Source organism: Brachyhypopomus gauderio, chromosome 1 (genome assembly GCF_052324685.1).
Source record: "Brachyhypopomus gauderio isolate BG-103 chromosome 1, BGAUD_0.2, whole genome shotgun sequence".
In the NCBI taxonomy this organism is placed as follows: Eukaryota; Metazoa; Chordata; class Actinopteri; order Gymnotiformes; family Hypopomidae; genus Brachyhypopomus; species Brachyhypopomus gauderio.
This window is the reverse complement of record NC_135211.1, coordinates 28314789-28331392: the sequence shown is the minus strand read 5'-3', so window position 1 is coordinate 28331392 and position 16604 is coordinate 28314789. Positions and strand designations below refer to the sequence as shown.

Sequence of the window (16604 nt, the reverse complement as noted above, 5' to 3'; positions counted from 1 at the left end):
GCCCCAAAATTGTGTGTATTTGTGTATATTAGTCATGCAATTATATCAGCATCGGCATTTTAGGTCTACTGTGTACTGTGTAGTGCGGGACAATTTAAACTAACAGTTGATAAAATGGAAGTCAAGACTGCCTGACTCCTCCCAGTTGAGTTTATACCATAACGTAACTCATAATAATGACGACAGTTATACCGTAGTCTAGTCTCACCCTCCGTAGTCCTCACCCATCAAATATGTGCTGGGTCAATTTCCCATCAATGTTTAATGTGCAATTGCAATGCCGATGTGAAATTTATACATAATGTAAGTTTAAAAGACGCGTGTCTATTATTTGGACCAGTAACCGTGGACTCGTTTAAAACTTTTATGAACTTTTTTCCCTCTTGAATGTACTGCCTCTAGATGGCGCTGCGCACACACACACAGTCTTTGGGAATAACGTTACAAAAGAATTGAAGATTCGGTTTTGCTTGTAGATTTCAGTTGAACTTAGGTGACATATGCATAAAATGTATTGTTTATTGATTTTTCAGATACATATTAAAAGCCTAATGCACGGGTTACTTTGAAGTCGTAATCTTTTTCTCTCTGTTGAGGGTGTCAGTTAGACCACGCCCCTTGCAACCTTAACGCTTTGCAGGTTTGTTTTGGAAATAATAAGAGTAGCGTCACTATTGGTATATTGTGCAGATTAGTCGCCCTGCAGATTTACTGTCTGGAACACGTGACACGAGCTGGAATAAATGACACCGCTTTACATTTTGTGGAGGCGCGTAAGAAATTCTTTGCAAGTGAGACGTCACTTTTCCTTCGCCTGAGGTAAACCGAGTGTTTCCGAAATCTGTCGACGTTTGTCGAGTCGTCCGTCCTGCCGGACTGCTTGAGGTGGCCGCAACGCCATGTTGAGCGAAACTCCGCGATATCAATGAGAAAAACACTTTCCGAAAAAATGCTGCGAATATAAACGGCGTGAAGCGAGTCCGGAGACGATCACCGGGGATTTACACCGGGGGTCCGCGACGATCCAGGGCGCCGAGGGGGCCGAACCCCCCGACCGTCCCCATGAACAGCAGCGCCTACACCCGCCACAGAACCGGGCGACTATAACGAAAAATGGCTTTTTGTGTTCCAATAGCGAGATACACACATTCCGCGGAGGATTAACGGGCAGCGGGACGAGGAGCGCCACCGGGTTGTGCCTACGCATGATAGACAGGCGTACTCTGGACCCACATTTATCCGCCTCTTCTTTTTCTTTTGTTTTCATTTTCTGCGATGAGTTTGCCACCGAAAGTGGTGCCGAAACCAGCCGCCGTCGCCGTTAGTGGACCTGTAACGGGGCCGTCCAGCCAGCTGCGGGCGACCCTCACCTCGGTGTCGTTACCACCGGGAGCCCCAACCGCCCCTCAGCCGCCTGCTGTTCCGCCACATCAGTATCCTTCACCGGTCACCGGTAACCCGCGTTTCGGTCGGACAGGTACCGACGGAGAAGACTCCGGCGGTGCGCCGGACGAGCTGCACGTTCGTGTGTAGATAACGGCGGCCGCTGTCGCTAACGCGCGCGGGCATCACTGGCTCGAGCTGGCGAGCGCGCGACCACCCGCTCGAATTGGGTCTGTTCACCACAACAGGGGAGTCGGTACCGAGCCCGCGAACCCAACGTTCACGTCCCCCGGCGTGGACGTTTGTCTTGGCGGCAGCTGTGTGTCCTGCACGGTCTGTCCGGTCTAACGGGTGTGTGTCGGTTGGGCTCGCCGCCTCACGTCTCCCAAAGTCGCCCGCGCTTTGTTCGGGGAACTTGACAATTCCATCTTTGTGTGAGCGGGACGGTTAACGGAGCTAACTGGGCTAACGGAGCTAACGGGGCTAGCAGAGCTGAGGTAAATCAGCACGGCGAAACACCTCAGCACAAAGGCCACGGCCACACCGTACGGGAACGGTCATATGGAAGGTTTGACGGTGAAACGTTTGAACGGAATAAATCCGGTCCCGTTGCTGACGGAGGGACGATGTCGTGCTTGTTTTATTGTATTAACGGTGTTTTCGGGGGGTTTGCCGCAGGTGCCGTTTACTGCGCCGTGTAGGACCGGCTGTCACGTGACTCTCGTGTAGCTGAATGTACGTTAACGGATCGGAATACGATACACCGCATCCCGGCGCAGCCGTTAAATCACCGGGTCTCAGTCGTGGCCCCGGTGCACCGAGGATCTGGTGTGTCTCGTTCAGACCGCGAGATGCTTCACATTAGCTAGTCGGTTGAGTGACGTGGGGAAACGGTTGGTTGAGTCGCGATTATAAGGTTCATTTTCCTTCGTTTCCGTTCCAGTGAGTGTTGAGATGAACCAGGTGTAACTTTGCCCCTTGTCCTTGAGTTCAGAGCTGGCTAAGAAACATCCACCATGTCACAGCCGCTCCTCTTGGACGAGTGAATGCCGAAGCCTGCTCGACAAGTCTGCTATGTTCCTCTAATCACAGCATCGTTTTCCTTCTGGTATCTTAATGGCTTGATTGTCCAACTAGTAGTGTTGTATGATACGGGGGCAAAATCACAGTGACTGTATTGTTCCCTATTGTTGCAGCAGGATATGTTGTGATACAGTAAAAGAAATTGTCATCTATCCTTGGCTAAAGACGTAGTAAAACTGGGTTGGTTGGATTCTGTAATTGACTTGCACTGTCATCACAGCACCAACAGAGGGTTAATTGCAAGGGTCAGTATTGCAAGGGTCAGTATCGTGATAAAGACAAACAAGCGATATATTGTGCCTGCAAAAAACTTTGCTAGGCCAAATGGTTGAGCAATAGACCAGGCATAATGACACAATGCAATCTCAGCCACTTGATTAATGCCCTTGTTTGTTTTGTAAGCTACGCAGGGTGAACTTCACTGGAGTGATGGTGTATTTGAGGATTGTGGTGGTGGTTTCTTCTTGTAACCGTTTGTATTTAAAAGAATACTCCACAAGACAGTAAGGGTAAGAAATGAAAGTTCACAGTTCTTGTAGAAAATCACATCAGCTATGAATACCTTGATCTAGTCCTCTTTAAACTTATTATACAATAAAAAAAAAATATTATAAAATTATAGTATTATATTTCACTCGCCACTAGCAATGTTTCAGGGAAACAGCACCTGCTCATAATGTTTTGTGAAATTAAATTAAACCGTTGTTAAGTCCGCTAGCAGAAGCCAGCATCGCTTGCTTTGTGTCACTTCCTTTGAGTCATTCATTCAGGGTCACAGTTCAAGTCCTCAGGATGTTGTAATGCTGTCCCATTGGTCTTGAGTTGCTGAGTTAGGTGCGTCTTCCTCTTGTCTGTCTGAAAATGTGATAATTGTTTCCCTATGAGTTCTGCTACCATCATGTGATTGGCCGCAGTTTGACCTTTGTACCTGTCCCGACCCTCCAGGGCAGGGTGTGGAGCGGTTCAGAATAGCTTGACAGCGTGTGCATCAGCTCTTGTCGCCTCAGTACCAAATCCAAGTCTTGATCTCGATCTTATCTTAATCTTAATCTTAAATCGTCCTCTTGCTTGCCTGTCCTTTCGTAGTGACAAGCATCTTGTGATTCAGGTGTGTGCCATGAGCCTCTTCGCTCTGAGCTGTGCTTGTCATCCTCGCTGCAACATTAAATCTTCATCTTGTAGTCTCCATCCTGGTGTTTTTAATCTGGCCACGATCATAACTCCTAAAGCACACTGGTGTTCTCGGTGCTGATCACTGACATTCCTCCAGCTGCCAGAAAGTGCCAGAGCCTCAAATCATCTTCTGGCTGTTTCTGTTGTTGGGATGGAGAGGCTGTACAGTTGAGATGTGGTTTTGTTTCTCTGCTGGCTGGATTCTTCTGGTGGCCGTGCCCTCATGTCTGTTCTAGCATTTCCATTTTCACTGTGAGGGTCCGAGCGTGTTGTGTCTGATGTTTCGGGGTCTTTGAAACAAATGTAGTGTCACATTTGACCATTTTCTCCCATCAAATGACTCAAATGGGGCAAATAATTCAACACAAACTCATCATGAAAGTACGTTATATGTTTGTTACATTTACAGCTGTCATATGCACATGTAGGCCTACATCTGTTGTTTTTAAACCTATTTTTCTAAGGAGAGAAATTCTTACTCTTTCTGTCTGAGGAGTGTGGGACCATGTGTTACTCTCTGTTGATGATGTTGCCAAGAGTGCTATGTGTGTGTGTGTGTGTGTGTGTGTGTGTGTGTGTGTGTGTGTGTGTGTGTGTGTGTGTGTGTGTGTGTGTGTGTGTGTGTGTGTGAGAGGGGGAAGGGGGCGGTGCTGCTGGTTACCAGGGCAACGGCTAGCCCATGCGTCTGCTGCTGCTCCCTTCACACAATAGCAGCGCTGCTTAGCATTCAGGGTGGGTGTGTGTGTGTGTGTGTGTGTGTGTGTGTGTGTGTTGGGGCAGGGGGTGGAGCTTTCCTCTGCCTGCCAACAATGGCACAGGTCACCCGGCGTCTCTGGCTCCTGCCTTTGACCCCGCCCACTCCCCCAGACAGGCAGGCTAGACCCAGCGTTCATTCCTCTAATCATTTCTCTCATTCTTTTCACTCTCCTCATTTTCCTTCTCTTTTCTATGTTTGCTAGTGTGTTACAGGGTAGCAGTACTCAACACGCTCTCTCTCTCTCTCTCTCTCTCTCTCTCTCTCTCTCTCTCTCTCTCTCTCTCTCTCTCTCTCTCTCTCTCTCTCTCTCTCTCTCTCTCTCTCTCTCTCTCTCTCTCTCTCTCTCTCTCTCTCTGTGAATACCTGTGTAGCTGTGTAAAGAGCCAGTGGCTGTTGGCCCAGAATGCAGCTGGGGTCCCTCCCCAACGCTGGCGCATGGTTCAGCTTTTCTGTGCGTGACGCAAACTCACCGGAAGGGTCGCCGAGTTTCTGTCCTCTTTCTCCAAGTCGGACACGCTGGAGCCATTCCACCCTGGCAGAGCAGTGCTCAGAATATGCTCCTCAGGTGTTTACCTTCTGACACGTACCTGGTCTCCTGTACCTGCGGGGTCATACAGGGCGTGTGTGTGTGTGTGCATGCGCGCCTTCTCCAGGGGCAATTCCCAGACTGCACTGGTGTTTGCACTGAAAACCTATCTGGCTCTGTGTGCAAACAGCAACTTAATCAGGGCTGCGTCTTGCACGTCAAGAAACGTCTTCATCTCTCCGCGGCAACCGGTGTAGATGGTGAATTACTCGTTTCACATTAGTTATGGTTACTTTAAGGTGTGTTGGTGATCTGTAGCTTGGCTCTAAGGTAAAGTCACTCGTTGTCGTGGTGACATACTGTGCTGGATCATCTTGTATGAGTACCTGCTGTTGTCAAAATATGTATACATGATCTCCACGGTTACGCCAGCTGTGTTAACATGGTGCCTTTCATCTACATCTTTCTTGCAGTCTGACACTAAAACTTTACATATGGCCTCACCTCTCTTTCTTTATTTCTTTTTTTCTTTCTTTCAGAGTGATGTTGTAAAAGGGGTTATGTAGTGAGATAACTGGGAGCCTGTGTTGTCCTGACGATGAGAGGATGGTTAGAAGGCAAGATATGGTCCACTCCCCTTAGAGGGACCACTTTACTACAGCGGACACCTTACTACAGCGGACACCTTACTACAGCGGACACTTTACTACAGGGGACACTTTACTACAGCGGACACCTTACTACAGCGGACACCTTACTACAGGGGACACCTTACTACAGGGGACACTTTACTACAGGGGACACTTTACTACAGCAGACACCTTACTACAGCGGACACCTTACTACAGCGGACACTTTACTACAGGGGACACTTTACTACAGGGACCGCTTTACTACAGCGGACACCTTACTACAGCGGACACTTTACTACAGGGACCACTTTACTACAGCAGACACTTTACTACAGGGACCACTTTACTACAGGGGACGCTTTACCACAGGGACCACTTTACTACAGGGGACGCTTCACCACAGGGACCACTTTACTACACGGGACACTTCACTGAATGGAGCCTGACACAGAGTCGTACCTACAGCTCTCAGAAGACGCCTGTAGCAGCTCAGGCAAAGCCAGCCTGGTGTATGCACAACAATTCTCAAAACAAGATACCATGTTAAAGGCCTTTTCCAAGTACCACATCTCATGAGGTCTCTGAACTTTTCTGGAAAGCTTGATTTATATTATCCAAGGCAACATTGGAATATCGTAAATGGAAAATAGCCAGTGGCAGAAATCTTGTCTTCAATGTTTAGGGTGGGGAGGTGTGTGTGTGTGTGTGTGTGTGTGTGTGTGTGTGTGGAGCTGTGTAGTGTTGTATGTCAATGTTGTAAGTTTGTAGTATCTAAGTGGCGTGTGTTTAGGGCGTTGTGTAGTATTGTAGATGGCGTGTGTGTGTGTGTGTGTGCAAGCTGTTCTTGGTTTTCCACCATCTGCTGCGTTTCTATTCTGTCATCTGTGGTGGCACTCTCAGGTACAACAGCCTCTCTGTCTCTCTCTTTCTCTCTATCTTGCTCTATCTCTGTCTCTTTCTCTCTTTTTCTCTCTATCTCCACATCTTTCTTCCTTCTTCGCTCTTCTGTCTCTGTGTCACCCTCTCTTTACCACATGACCAATCTCTCTCCCTCTCCATTCTACAACCATCTCAAAACCTGTTTTAGGAGCTGTGTAGCCTGACTGTGCAGTAGTAGCTGTGCGGTGTAGTCTTGACTGTGTAACACTAGCTGTGCAGTGTAGTATTGACTGTGTAACACTAGCTGTGCAGTGTAGTATTGACTGTGTAACACTAGCTGTGCGGTGTAGTCTTGACTGTGTAACACTAGCTGTGCGGTGTAGTCTGACTGTAACACTAGCTGTGCGGTGTAGTCTGACTGCAGTAGTAGCTGTGCGTTGTAGTCTTGACTGTGTAACACTAGCTGTGCGGTGTAGCCGGACTGTGTATCACCAGCTGTGCGGTGCAGCCTGACTGAAGTAGTAGCTGTGAGGTAATATCAGAGCTGTGCGGTAGTAACTTTGCTGTGTCATAGCAGCTGTGCTGTCCATTCACAGTGCAGATCTCCATGCCTCATTGCCTCCACCTCTATCCCAATGCTACACTGAGTTTAGGGTGCAAACAGGGCACTGTTGATATGATGAGGACTCTGTGACCTTCAGGAGATCAAGGTGTTGTGGTTACCAGCTTACTTGGGTCTCTCTCTCTCTCTCTCTCTCTCTCTCTCTCTCTCCTCTCACTCACTCACTCACTCACTCACTCACTCACTCACTCACTCACTCACTCACTCACTCACACACACACACACGGTGGCCCCTATACCACCTTTGGATTTGACTCTGTCTCTCGGGACTAAGCCCTGGCGTGCCTGATGGCGGGAGTTTATCCCAGACTCCTCCCGAGTCCCATGCAGGCCCTGTGCTGGCAGCGTGCTGCACGTGTGCAGAGGGTCATGACATGGACCTGGGGTCACCTGCCCCAGCCCCAGAGCCCACACAGTCCTACCACTGCTACAGCCATGACCCCTGCGCCATGGAAATGACCTCCGATGACCCTGAGAGGGCGTCGCTCCAGTAGTGGAATGCAGAATATGTGGAGAGCGGAGCAATGCTGGTTCACACACACACACACAGATACACAAATGCACGCACACACACCCCACACACAGATACACACCCCTACTGCACCCCTGGAGTACAGGCTACAGACAGAGAAGCAAACAGTGTCTTACACACACACACACACACAGATACACACCCCTACTGCACCCCTGGAGTACAGGCTACAGACAGAGAAGCAAACAGTGTCTTACACACACACACACACACACACACACACACACTCAGAGCCTCAGTCTGTGAGTTTAAGGCAGTTATGAATGAGACCTCTCACCCCATGGTGCTTTCTCTCCCTCTTCCTACTTTTTTCTTCTATCTCTCTCCCTCTCTGTTTCTCCCTCTGTCTCTCTCCCCCTCTCTCTTTTTTCTTTCTCTCACTTGCTCCTCTCTCCCACCCCTTTTCTCTCCCCAATTTCTCTATCCCTTCTCCCACTCTCTCTCCTCCCCCCCCCCCCCCTCTCTCTCTCTCTCTCTCTCTCTCTCTCTCTCTCTCCCTCTCTCCCCCTCTCCTCCTCTCACTTTCTCTCCCCTCCCCCTCTTGTCTTTTTTTCACTCCCAGTTACCTCGCTTTTCTTTCTTTTTAAGCGCCCCCTCCTTTCCATCTCTCACTCGCTCTCAGGGGTTATGTTGGCAGGTTGCCAACACAGATAGGAGGTGTGTGTGTGTGTGTGTGTGTGTGTGTGTGTGAGAGAGAGAGAGGGAGGGAGGGAGGTAGGATCCAGGGAGGCGGGATTACACTGAAAGCCCACAGGGTGTTGAAGAGAAGGAAGGAGGAGAGACAGATCTTGGCGTTTCCCCGAAATCATGTGACCTGCCAGCGCCTTCATCCAGAGACCTGCCTGAGCTGCTTTTTCTCTCCCTCACTCTCTCTGTCTCCCTCCCTCCTTCGCTCCCTCCCTCCTGCTCTTTGCCATCTCCCCCTTTCCTCCTTCGTCAGTCTCAGATCTGAACTTCTCCTTCCTCTGCTGTAAGTGACCTGCATATCTTTGAGCACGGGAGCCATCGGTCCAGCCCTTAACGAGAGAGTTAACGAAGGTGTTAACGAGCGTCACCAGGAGCATTAATGAGGGTGTTAATTAGAGCGTGATCTTGTTTGAAGCCTACCTGTGGGTGGTAGCACCTGCCACGTAGCCACAGCTGATGGACTGGGATCACATCGCTGACTGGGCATTGCTGTGACAACGCAGTCTTTACGAGACACTTGCGGGAAACTGCCGTCGTGTTCCTGCTGCGGCCGTCAGAACAGCTGCAGTAAATCACTCTCTGAAATCTGTATGGGGAAGAGTAACCAGACACCATGAACAAAGATGCCAGGCGTTTTGTCGTGTGATTTGTGGTAATCAGTGTAGTATGAAATTAATAAAGTTAAAGGGCACAAGGGGAGGGTGGCGGTTTGCCAGAAGAGCCGGTGTAAGGGCTGTTGTGGTACAGTCCGCATCCCACCGTGGCGATCCATGTCGGGATTTTGGCCTGACTTGCTACTCTGGTGAAGGGACGTGCTGTACTGAGGAGGGGAATGTAGACTTTTTGGGGAGAGGAGGGTGAGAATGTGGCGAAGTCCCACATAACTGTGTGTGTGTGTGTGTGTGTGTGTGTTTGAAATTAAGTTTCCAGAGAAATGGAACATTTCAGACACATGTCCTTTATCAAACATCTCCAAGGTTTCCAGACCCTTGGTTGGTGGATTGGGTAGTGTGTGGTAGGTCGGTAGGTGTGTGGTGGGTAGGTGGTGTGTGTGGTGGGTAGGTGGTGTGTGTTCAGTAGGTGGGTGTGTGTTTCTTGGCACTATGGGTGCAGTGGGTCATTACATGCAGTAGGTCTTACATCAGCTCAGTGCACAATTTGTCAATAAGCAGAAGTGTATCATGTTGTACTGTATGGTAAACGTGTCCCAGCACTGATGTTTCGATGGCAGCACTTCTGTTGAGGCCTGTTGCGTGCGGCCGCTGGCTCCTTAACCCTGTGCCTTCCAGAATCACGCGGGTGCCTCTGTTGGAGGAGAGGATATTTCCCTCTCAGCCTGGGGTGACTGCAGTGTACAGTGTGAGTAACCACACACACGCGCACACACACACACACACGCACAGCCCAACGTCATCACCGTTTCACCTCAAGCTCCTAGCACTCCACAGCCAGTTAAAACGAATGTGATGATTGAGCATGCACTCTACGTCGTACAGGGTGACATGTACCTGCACGTGTATGTGTGGCCGCACGTCTTGTCCCACAACTCCCTGAAGCTGTCTGATGTTGGGGCAGAGTAGTCCTGGGGCCCTGGACATGCGGAGGCCCTGGACAGTAGTGTTGCAGTCAGGGCACGTTCAGGGTTCCACCTGGTTGGAGTGTGAGGTGATCTGTGCATGTCTGCACCTCTACGTATCTGCACCTCCACGTATCTGCACCTCCACATGTCTGCACCTCCGCTTATATCTGCACCTCCACGTGTCTGCACCTCCGCTTATATCTGCACCTCCACGTGTCTGCACCTCCGCTTATATCTGCACCTCCACGTGTCTGCACCTCCACGTGTCTGCACCTCCGCTTATATCTGCACCTCCACGTGTCTGCACCTCCGCTTATATCTGCACCTCCACGTGTCTGCACCTCCACGTGTCTGCACCTCCACTTATATCTGCACCTCCACTTATATCTGCACCTTCACTTATATCTGCACCTCCACGTGTCTGCACCTCCGCTTATATCTGCACCTCCACGTGTCTGCACCTCCGCTTATATCTGCACCTCCGCGTATATCTGCACCTCCGCGTATATCTGCACCTCCGCGTATATCTGCACCTCCATGTGTCTGCACCTCCGCTTATATCTGCACCTCCGCTTATGTCTGCACCTCCGCTTATGTCTGCACCTCCGCGTATATCTGCACCTCCACGTGTCTGCACCTCCGCGTATATCTGCACCTCCACGTGTCTGCACCTCCGCTTATATCTGCACCTCCACGTGTCTGCACCTCCGCTTATATCTGCACCTCCACGTGTCTGCACCTCCGCTTATATCTGCACCTCCACGTGTCTGCACCTCCGCTTATATCTGCACCTCCGCTTATGTCTGCACCTCCGCTTATGTCTGCACCTCCGCGTATATCTGCACCTCCACGTGTCTGCACCTCCGCGTATATCTGCACCTCCACGTGTCTGCACCTCCGCTTATATCTGCACCTCCGCTTATATCTGCACCTCCACTTATATCTGCACCTCCATGTGTCTGCACCTCCGCCGGCCAAAGATGGGCACCTCCCGCCTGTTGTGAATCCGAATCTGTCTCTCTGTGTCTGTACACGTCTCTCTCTCTCTCTCTCTCTCTTTCTGTGTCTCTCTCTGTCTGTAGACATCTCTCTTTCTGTCTGTACACTCTCTCTGTCTCTTTCTGTCTGTAGACACCTCTCTCTCTCTGTCTCTTTCTGTCTGTAGACACCTCTCTCTTTCTGTCTGTAGACACCTCTCTCTCTCTGTCTCTTTCTGTCTGTAGACACCTCTCTCTGTGTCTCTTTCTGTCTGTATACACCTCTCTCTCTGTGTCTCTTTCTGTCTGTAGACACCTCTCTCTCTCTGTCTCTTTCTGTCTGTAGACACCTCTCTCTTTCTGTCTGTAGACACCTCTCTCTCTCTCTCTGTCTCTTTCTGTCTGTAGACACCTCTCTCTGTGTCTCTTTCTGTCTGTATACACCTCTCTCTCTGTGTCTCTTTCTGTCTGTAGACACCTCTCTCTCTGTGTCTCTTTCTGTCTGTAGACACCTCTCTCTCTCTGTCTCTTTCTGTCTGTAGACACCTCTCTCTCTGTCTCTTTCTGTCTGTAGACACCTCTCTCTGTGTCTCTTTCTGTCTGTAGATATCTCTCTGTCTCCCTCTTTTTGTCTGTAGACATCTCTGTCTGTAGATATATATATCTGTATCTCTATTTCTGCCTGTATACCTCTCTCTCTCTCTCTCTCTCTCTCTCTCTCTGTACACAGCTCTCTCTCTCTCTCTCTCTCTCTCTCTCTCTCTCTGTACACAGCTCTCTCTCTCTATCACTCTTCCTCTCTCCCTGTCAGATACGCTCCCCTTCTTGCTTTGTGGAGGTTCTGGGATCTGTCCGGTATCATATCTTTCCCTGGTTCACCTCCTCTGGGTTCTGGTCCAGTATATCTCTGGCACCTGCATCTTCCAGGGGTTAATGTGCCTTTTCCATGACGTACCAGGTCCCCCACAGGTCAGGGCGCTGTTTTGTGGTGCTGGTGTAGGCAGAATGGCACCATTGTCTTAAGAGGAGTCAGGTTCGTTGTTGAGACTGTTAGATGTTAGATATTTGTGTCTGGTGTCAGTGGCTTTAGATTACATGCGGAACAAAAGTTTATGAAACTCTTGGTACAGCTGCCACTGAGTAGTTGATTAGATGCTATGTTTGGATGGGTGGATGTGTGTGTGCATGTGTGTGCGTGTGTGTGTGTGTGTGTGCGTGCGTGTGTGTGAGACTAAGAGGAGAGGTTCTGGAGTAGTGGTGAAAACTCCCATGCTGCTTCCCAAACAGACATGCACATCTAACCCTTTTCACACATTGTATACAATGTTCGTACATTAAAGTTAAGAATTGTTGTGTTATGTGTGGACATGCTGGCACAGACCCTGATTCATCAAGCTGTGTGTGTGTGTGTGTGTGTGTGTGTGTGTGTGTGTGTGTGTGTGTGTGTGTGTGTGTGTGTGTGTGTGTGTGTGTGTGTGTGTGTGTGTGTTCTGCACTACAGGTTCCAAGGCACCCTGGTCCTCCATACCCAGGTCATGATCTGAGCAAAGGACATCTAAACATGGCGGGGGCAGGGCCAAGCCACGCCCCTTCATCTGCTCTGTCTCAGGTATCTGCACCCCCAGCCCCGCCCTACCGCTACATCAAAGGCTGGGAAGCAGGCGCAGGGGTAAGTCTGTTCGCAACCCAACGACATCTTGTCTGTCTCTCTACACCTGTCTGTCTGTTTGACGATGTTTCTGTGCATGAGTGCTTGTATTCTTCTGTTTCACAATACCTCCATATTGTGTTACTGTAACTGTTGCCTCATGGAGAGATTTCTCTCTCCTCAAACGTATGCACAGCACAACAAGTATTAACAAAAAACAAAAGACAAGAATAAACTTTAGTTCAAAGGCTCTGTTCTCTGTAACAAGGAGCAGTTCATTCTCAGGAGAAACAGCTCGCTTTGATGATTGTTCATATTGATCTTCGCTGCCCAAAGGTCTTTTGCCCCAACCTGACTATGCTGGCTAGTCTTCTGGCCCACTCACCACTTCTCCAACTCATACTGCCTCCGTCACCACTCTATGGGCCTGTAGGTTTGTGGATGTAGACAGGGCCTACATACCTCTCACCCTGAGGAATCTCCACCTGGCTCTGGACAGCAGCACTGTTCACATTACATCATACATAATTTCTTGATCATTCCAAAAATATAAAAATATACATTCCGACTTTCCCACATGACCTCAAACTCTCATTATCTGTGTGTTTGTGTGTGTGTGTGTGTGTGTGTGTTTGTGTGTGTGTAGACCCAACACCATTTTATATGGATTCATTCACACCTCCAACAGTCAGAGGCTCTTTAGACACATACACACACTCTAATTTCTAACAGTCAGGGGCTTTTTATATACACACACACACCCCAAGTACATATTCCAGTGAGTGGGAGATCTTTAGAATGTGGAACGGGGGGGGGTTTCAGTCCTCCTTTCTGTATTAAGGAGCGCTGCCAATCTAATAATAGTCTTTAACAGCTTCAACTGTAACGTTCCTACAACTCTCCCCACACTCATTCTCACACACATCTGCACACACACACACACGAGCGCCCACACGCGCACACACACATGCACACACGAGAGCCTGCACGCACACACACACACACACACACACACGAGCGCCCGCGCAAATGCACACACACATACATACACACAAAGCCCATAAGTGGTGCTTCAGCTTTGGCTGTATCTGAGGTTGATTGTAGGCAGAATTACGGTCTTGCTCCCTTTCTATGTAATAGCAACTCTTCCCCTCCACTTGCACACACACACACACACACACACACACACACACACACAGTGATCAGAGGTGTCAATTCCAGGTTCAGAAAGTAAAAGTCCTCACCAGGATTTTGCTCAGGCTTCCTGGATTTTGTTGATTCCACTAATTTTACCTGGATTGCACTAATTAGAAAATCTAGCAAGCTTGAGCAAAATCCTGGTGAGGACTTTTACTTTCTGAACCTGGAATTGACACCTCTGACAGTGATATATTTCTTCATATCTTCTCTATATCCTTTGCTGGAATGACTGCAACAAGGTGTCCTGTAATTTGTACATTTTGACTTTTTAACATTTGTTTGCTTTAATGTTGTATTTATATGTGTGTGCGTATGTGTGCATGTGTGTGCATGCATATTTGCGTGTGTGTGTGTGTGTGCACATGTGTGTATTTTTCTGACTTTCATGGCCCTGGTTGTATGTTTCCAGCCTGCCTACAGCCCATCACAGAGCGCCGGCTCCACCCCCCTCGTGTACTCTCCACAGACTCAGCCAATGAACGTGCAGCCTCCAAGTCGGCCAGTAAGGGTAGCTCCTCCCACAACCTTACAGTCACCAGGGGAAAAACCTGGTGTTTAGCTGTTATTCACAATACTGAGGGTTTCTCCACATGTTGGGTGGGGGGGGGGGGGGGGGGGGGGGGGGGATCCAACTGAGATTTGTCTGACTGATAATTCATGTTGTGTGATTTCAGCCACCACTGTGTATTCAGTCAGAATGTCAGGCAGCTACTGGAATTGCAAATGTCTCTCTTATGAGGACAGAATCAGATAAAATCATTCAGCTGCTGTTACTAGTTTACCAAACAGCACTTATGAATAGAACGAAAGCAACTGGTGATGGAACAATGAAAGTCTTAGAAAGCAGTAAAAAAATGTAACTATTAATTTATTAATCCATTAACTTTAATTATAAAGATGTTATTTATTAACTAAGTTTGTAAGACATAAAATCATAATGCAGAACACTTGAACACCATCTCTCTGTGATTCCCGCCCCACGTGATCTGCTAGAGTAGCTGTGATTGGATGATGAGTGTTGGGCAGTAATGATGTCGTGAGTCAGTCAAAGGGGACGTGTCTCTGCGCCCCACGTTCAGCTGTGTGTCCCCAGGCTACTGCCCTGCTGACAGGCGCACACTTCACATAGTCATTAGCCCCATGCTGACACCTACCAGGAGAGCTGTGTGTGTGTGTGTGTGTGTGTGCGCGTGTGTGTGTGCGCGCGTGTGTGCGCGTGTGTGTGTGTGCGCGCACGTGTGTGTGTGTGTGTGTGCGCACGTGTGTGTGCGAGTGTGTAAATGCCAAATAAGCTGTTCCCATTGTTACTATAATAATAATCTCTCTCTCTCTCTCTCTCTCTCTCTCTCTCTCTCTCTCTCTCTCTCTCTCTCTCTCTCTCTCTCTCTCTCTCTCTCTCTCTCTACCTGCTCCTGCGTCTGTCCCCGTCTCCATCAGTTTGTGACGGCGCCTCGACCTGCTCACCACCAGGTACCGCCTCCATCACTCTCTCTGAATACCCCCCCACTAATGCCCACAGTACTACTCAGGAGCCTGGGGTCATCACCATGTGACTCGGGCTGCTAGAGTCAGGCGGAGTTCTCCACACTCAGCTCTGGCCAGCAGGGAGCGGGCGCGGGATGCCGAGTGCGGGATGCCGGGTGCGGGATGCCGGGTGCCGGGTGCGGGACACGTGCAGCGTGTAGCATTGCAGCTTGGCTCTGCTCACGTGCTTCTGGTCACGTGGGTCACATCAGCACCTGTTCAGGCAGCAGAAGAGAGCGTGTGGTCCTACAGTGAGCTCAGCGCTTCACACTGCTGCTGTGGGACCGGTAGGGCTCTGCAGTGTTGAACTCACATGGTGGAGCAGAGTCCACCAGTCCCACACATTCTGCCAAGGAGTGGAGTGGAGTGGGTTTTTGTGGGAGGGGCTTGGACAGGATGTTATTTATTTATCTATTTATTTGTTTGTTTATTAGTTTATTCTCTGCTTTATTCATTATTCACCATTATTTACTATTACTCTCAATATGATTAAATTGTTAAAGGTAGTGATTTAGTGTTCGAGGTAGTGCAGCATTTTAGGCATTGATGTAGCCAGTGATGTGCAGTGTTGTAGGCAGTGATGTGCAGTGTTGTAGGCAGTGATGTGCAGTGTTGTAGGCAGTGATGTGCAGTGTTGTAGGCAGTGATGTGCAGTGTTGTAGGCAGTGATGTGCAGTGTTGTAGGCAGTGATGTGCAGTGTTGTAGGCAGTGATGTGTAGTGTTGTAGGCAGTGATGTGTAGTGTTGTAGGCAGTGATGTGCAGTGTTGTAGGCAGTGATGTGCAGTGTTGTAGGCAGTGATGTGCAGTGTTGTAGGCAGTGATGTGCAGTGTTGTAGGCAGTGATGTGCAGTGTTGTAGGCAGTGATGTGCAGTGTTGTAGGCAGTGTTGTAGGCAGTGTTGTAGGCAGTGTTGTAGGCAGTGTTGTAGGCAGTGATGTGCAGTGTTGTAGGCAGTGATGTGCAGTGTTGTAGGCAGTGATGTGCAGTGTTGTAGGCAGTGATGTGCAGTGTTGTTTACAGCTGTGTAGTATATTGGTTGTAGTTGACCTGTTCTGTTGGTGCCAATGCGGCTGCATGTAAAGGGGAAACCTGGGTCACTGGGACCTTTCAGCCACCCAGTTCTGTTAGTCTGTCTTAGAATTGTCAGTGTCTCTGTGGGTGTGTATCTGTGGATATGTCTTTCTGTGGGTGTGTGTGTGTGTGTGTGTGTGTGTGTGTGTGTGTGTGTGTGTGTGCGCGCGCGCGCCTGTGTGTGTGCGCACCTCCCTATGAGTGTGTGCATGCACATAAGTGTGTTTGTGTGTGTGTGTGTGTGTGTGTGTGTGTGTGTGTGTGTGTGTGTGTGTGTGTGTGTGTGTACGCCTGCATGTGGGTGTGTTTGTGTGTGTGTGTGTGCCAGC

The 16604-nt window shown here is 49.3% G+C and overlaps 1 protein-coding gene and 1 long non-coding RNA gene across 9 annotated transcripts in view; one reads left to right on the top strand and one right to left on the bottom strand.

Annotated features, from left to right (window-relative positions):
* Positions 1-817: 817 nt before the first annotated feature.
* LOC143515894 (uncharacterized) lies at positions 818-3668 on the bottom strand. The gene is made up of 2 exons (XR_013131457.1): positions 3387-3668; positions 818-1353 (listed from the first exon to the last, which is right to left on the bottom strand). It is a non-coding gene; the product is annotated as an uncharacterized LOC143515894 (long non-coding RNA).
* Positions 1276-16604, top strand: part of eif4g3a (eukaryotic translation initiation factor 4 gamma, 3a) — a 49841-nt gene continuing 34512 nt past the window's right edge. For 3 of the 8 annotated variants that reach the window (XM_077007678.1, XM_077007677.1, XM_077007675.1), the window contains exons 1-5: positions 1276-1433; positions 9564-9633; positions 12332-12499; positions 14088-14180; positions 15116-15148. In XM_077007678.1, coding sequence (XP_076863793.1) covers positions 1276-1433; positions 9564-9633; positions 12332-12499; positions 14088-14180; positions 15116-15148 — 522 coding nt within the window. Of the gene's footprint in view, positions 1434-1617; positions 1881-1909; positions 2492-9563; positions 9634-12331; positions 12500-14087; positions 14187-15115; positions 15149-16604 lie in introns of those variants that run through there. The other 5 variants (XM_077007676.1, XM_077007674.1, XM_077007673.1 and 2 more) reach the window with 3 other exon arrangements.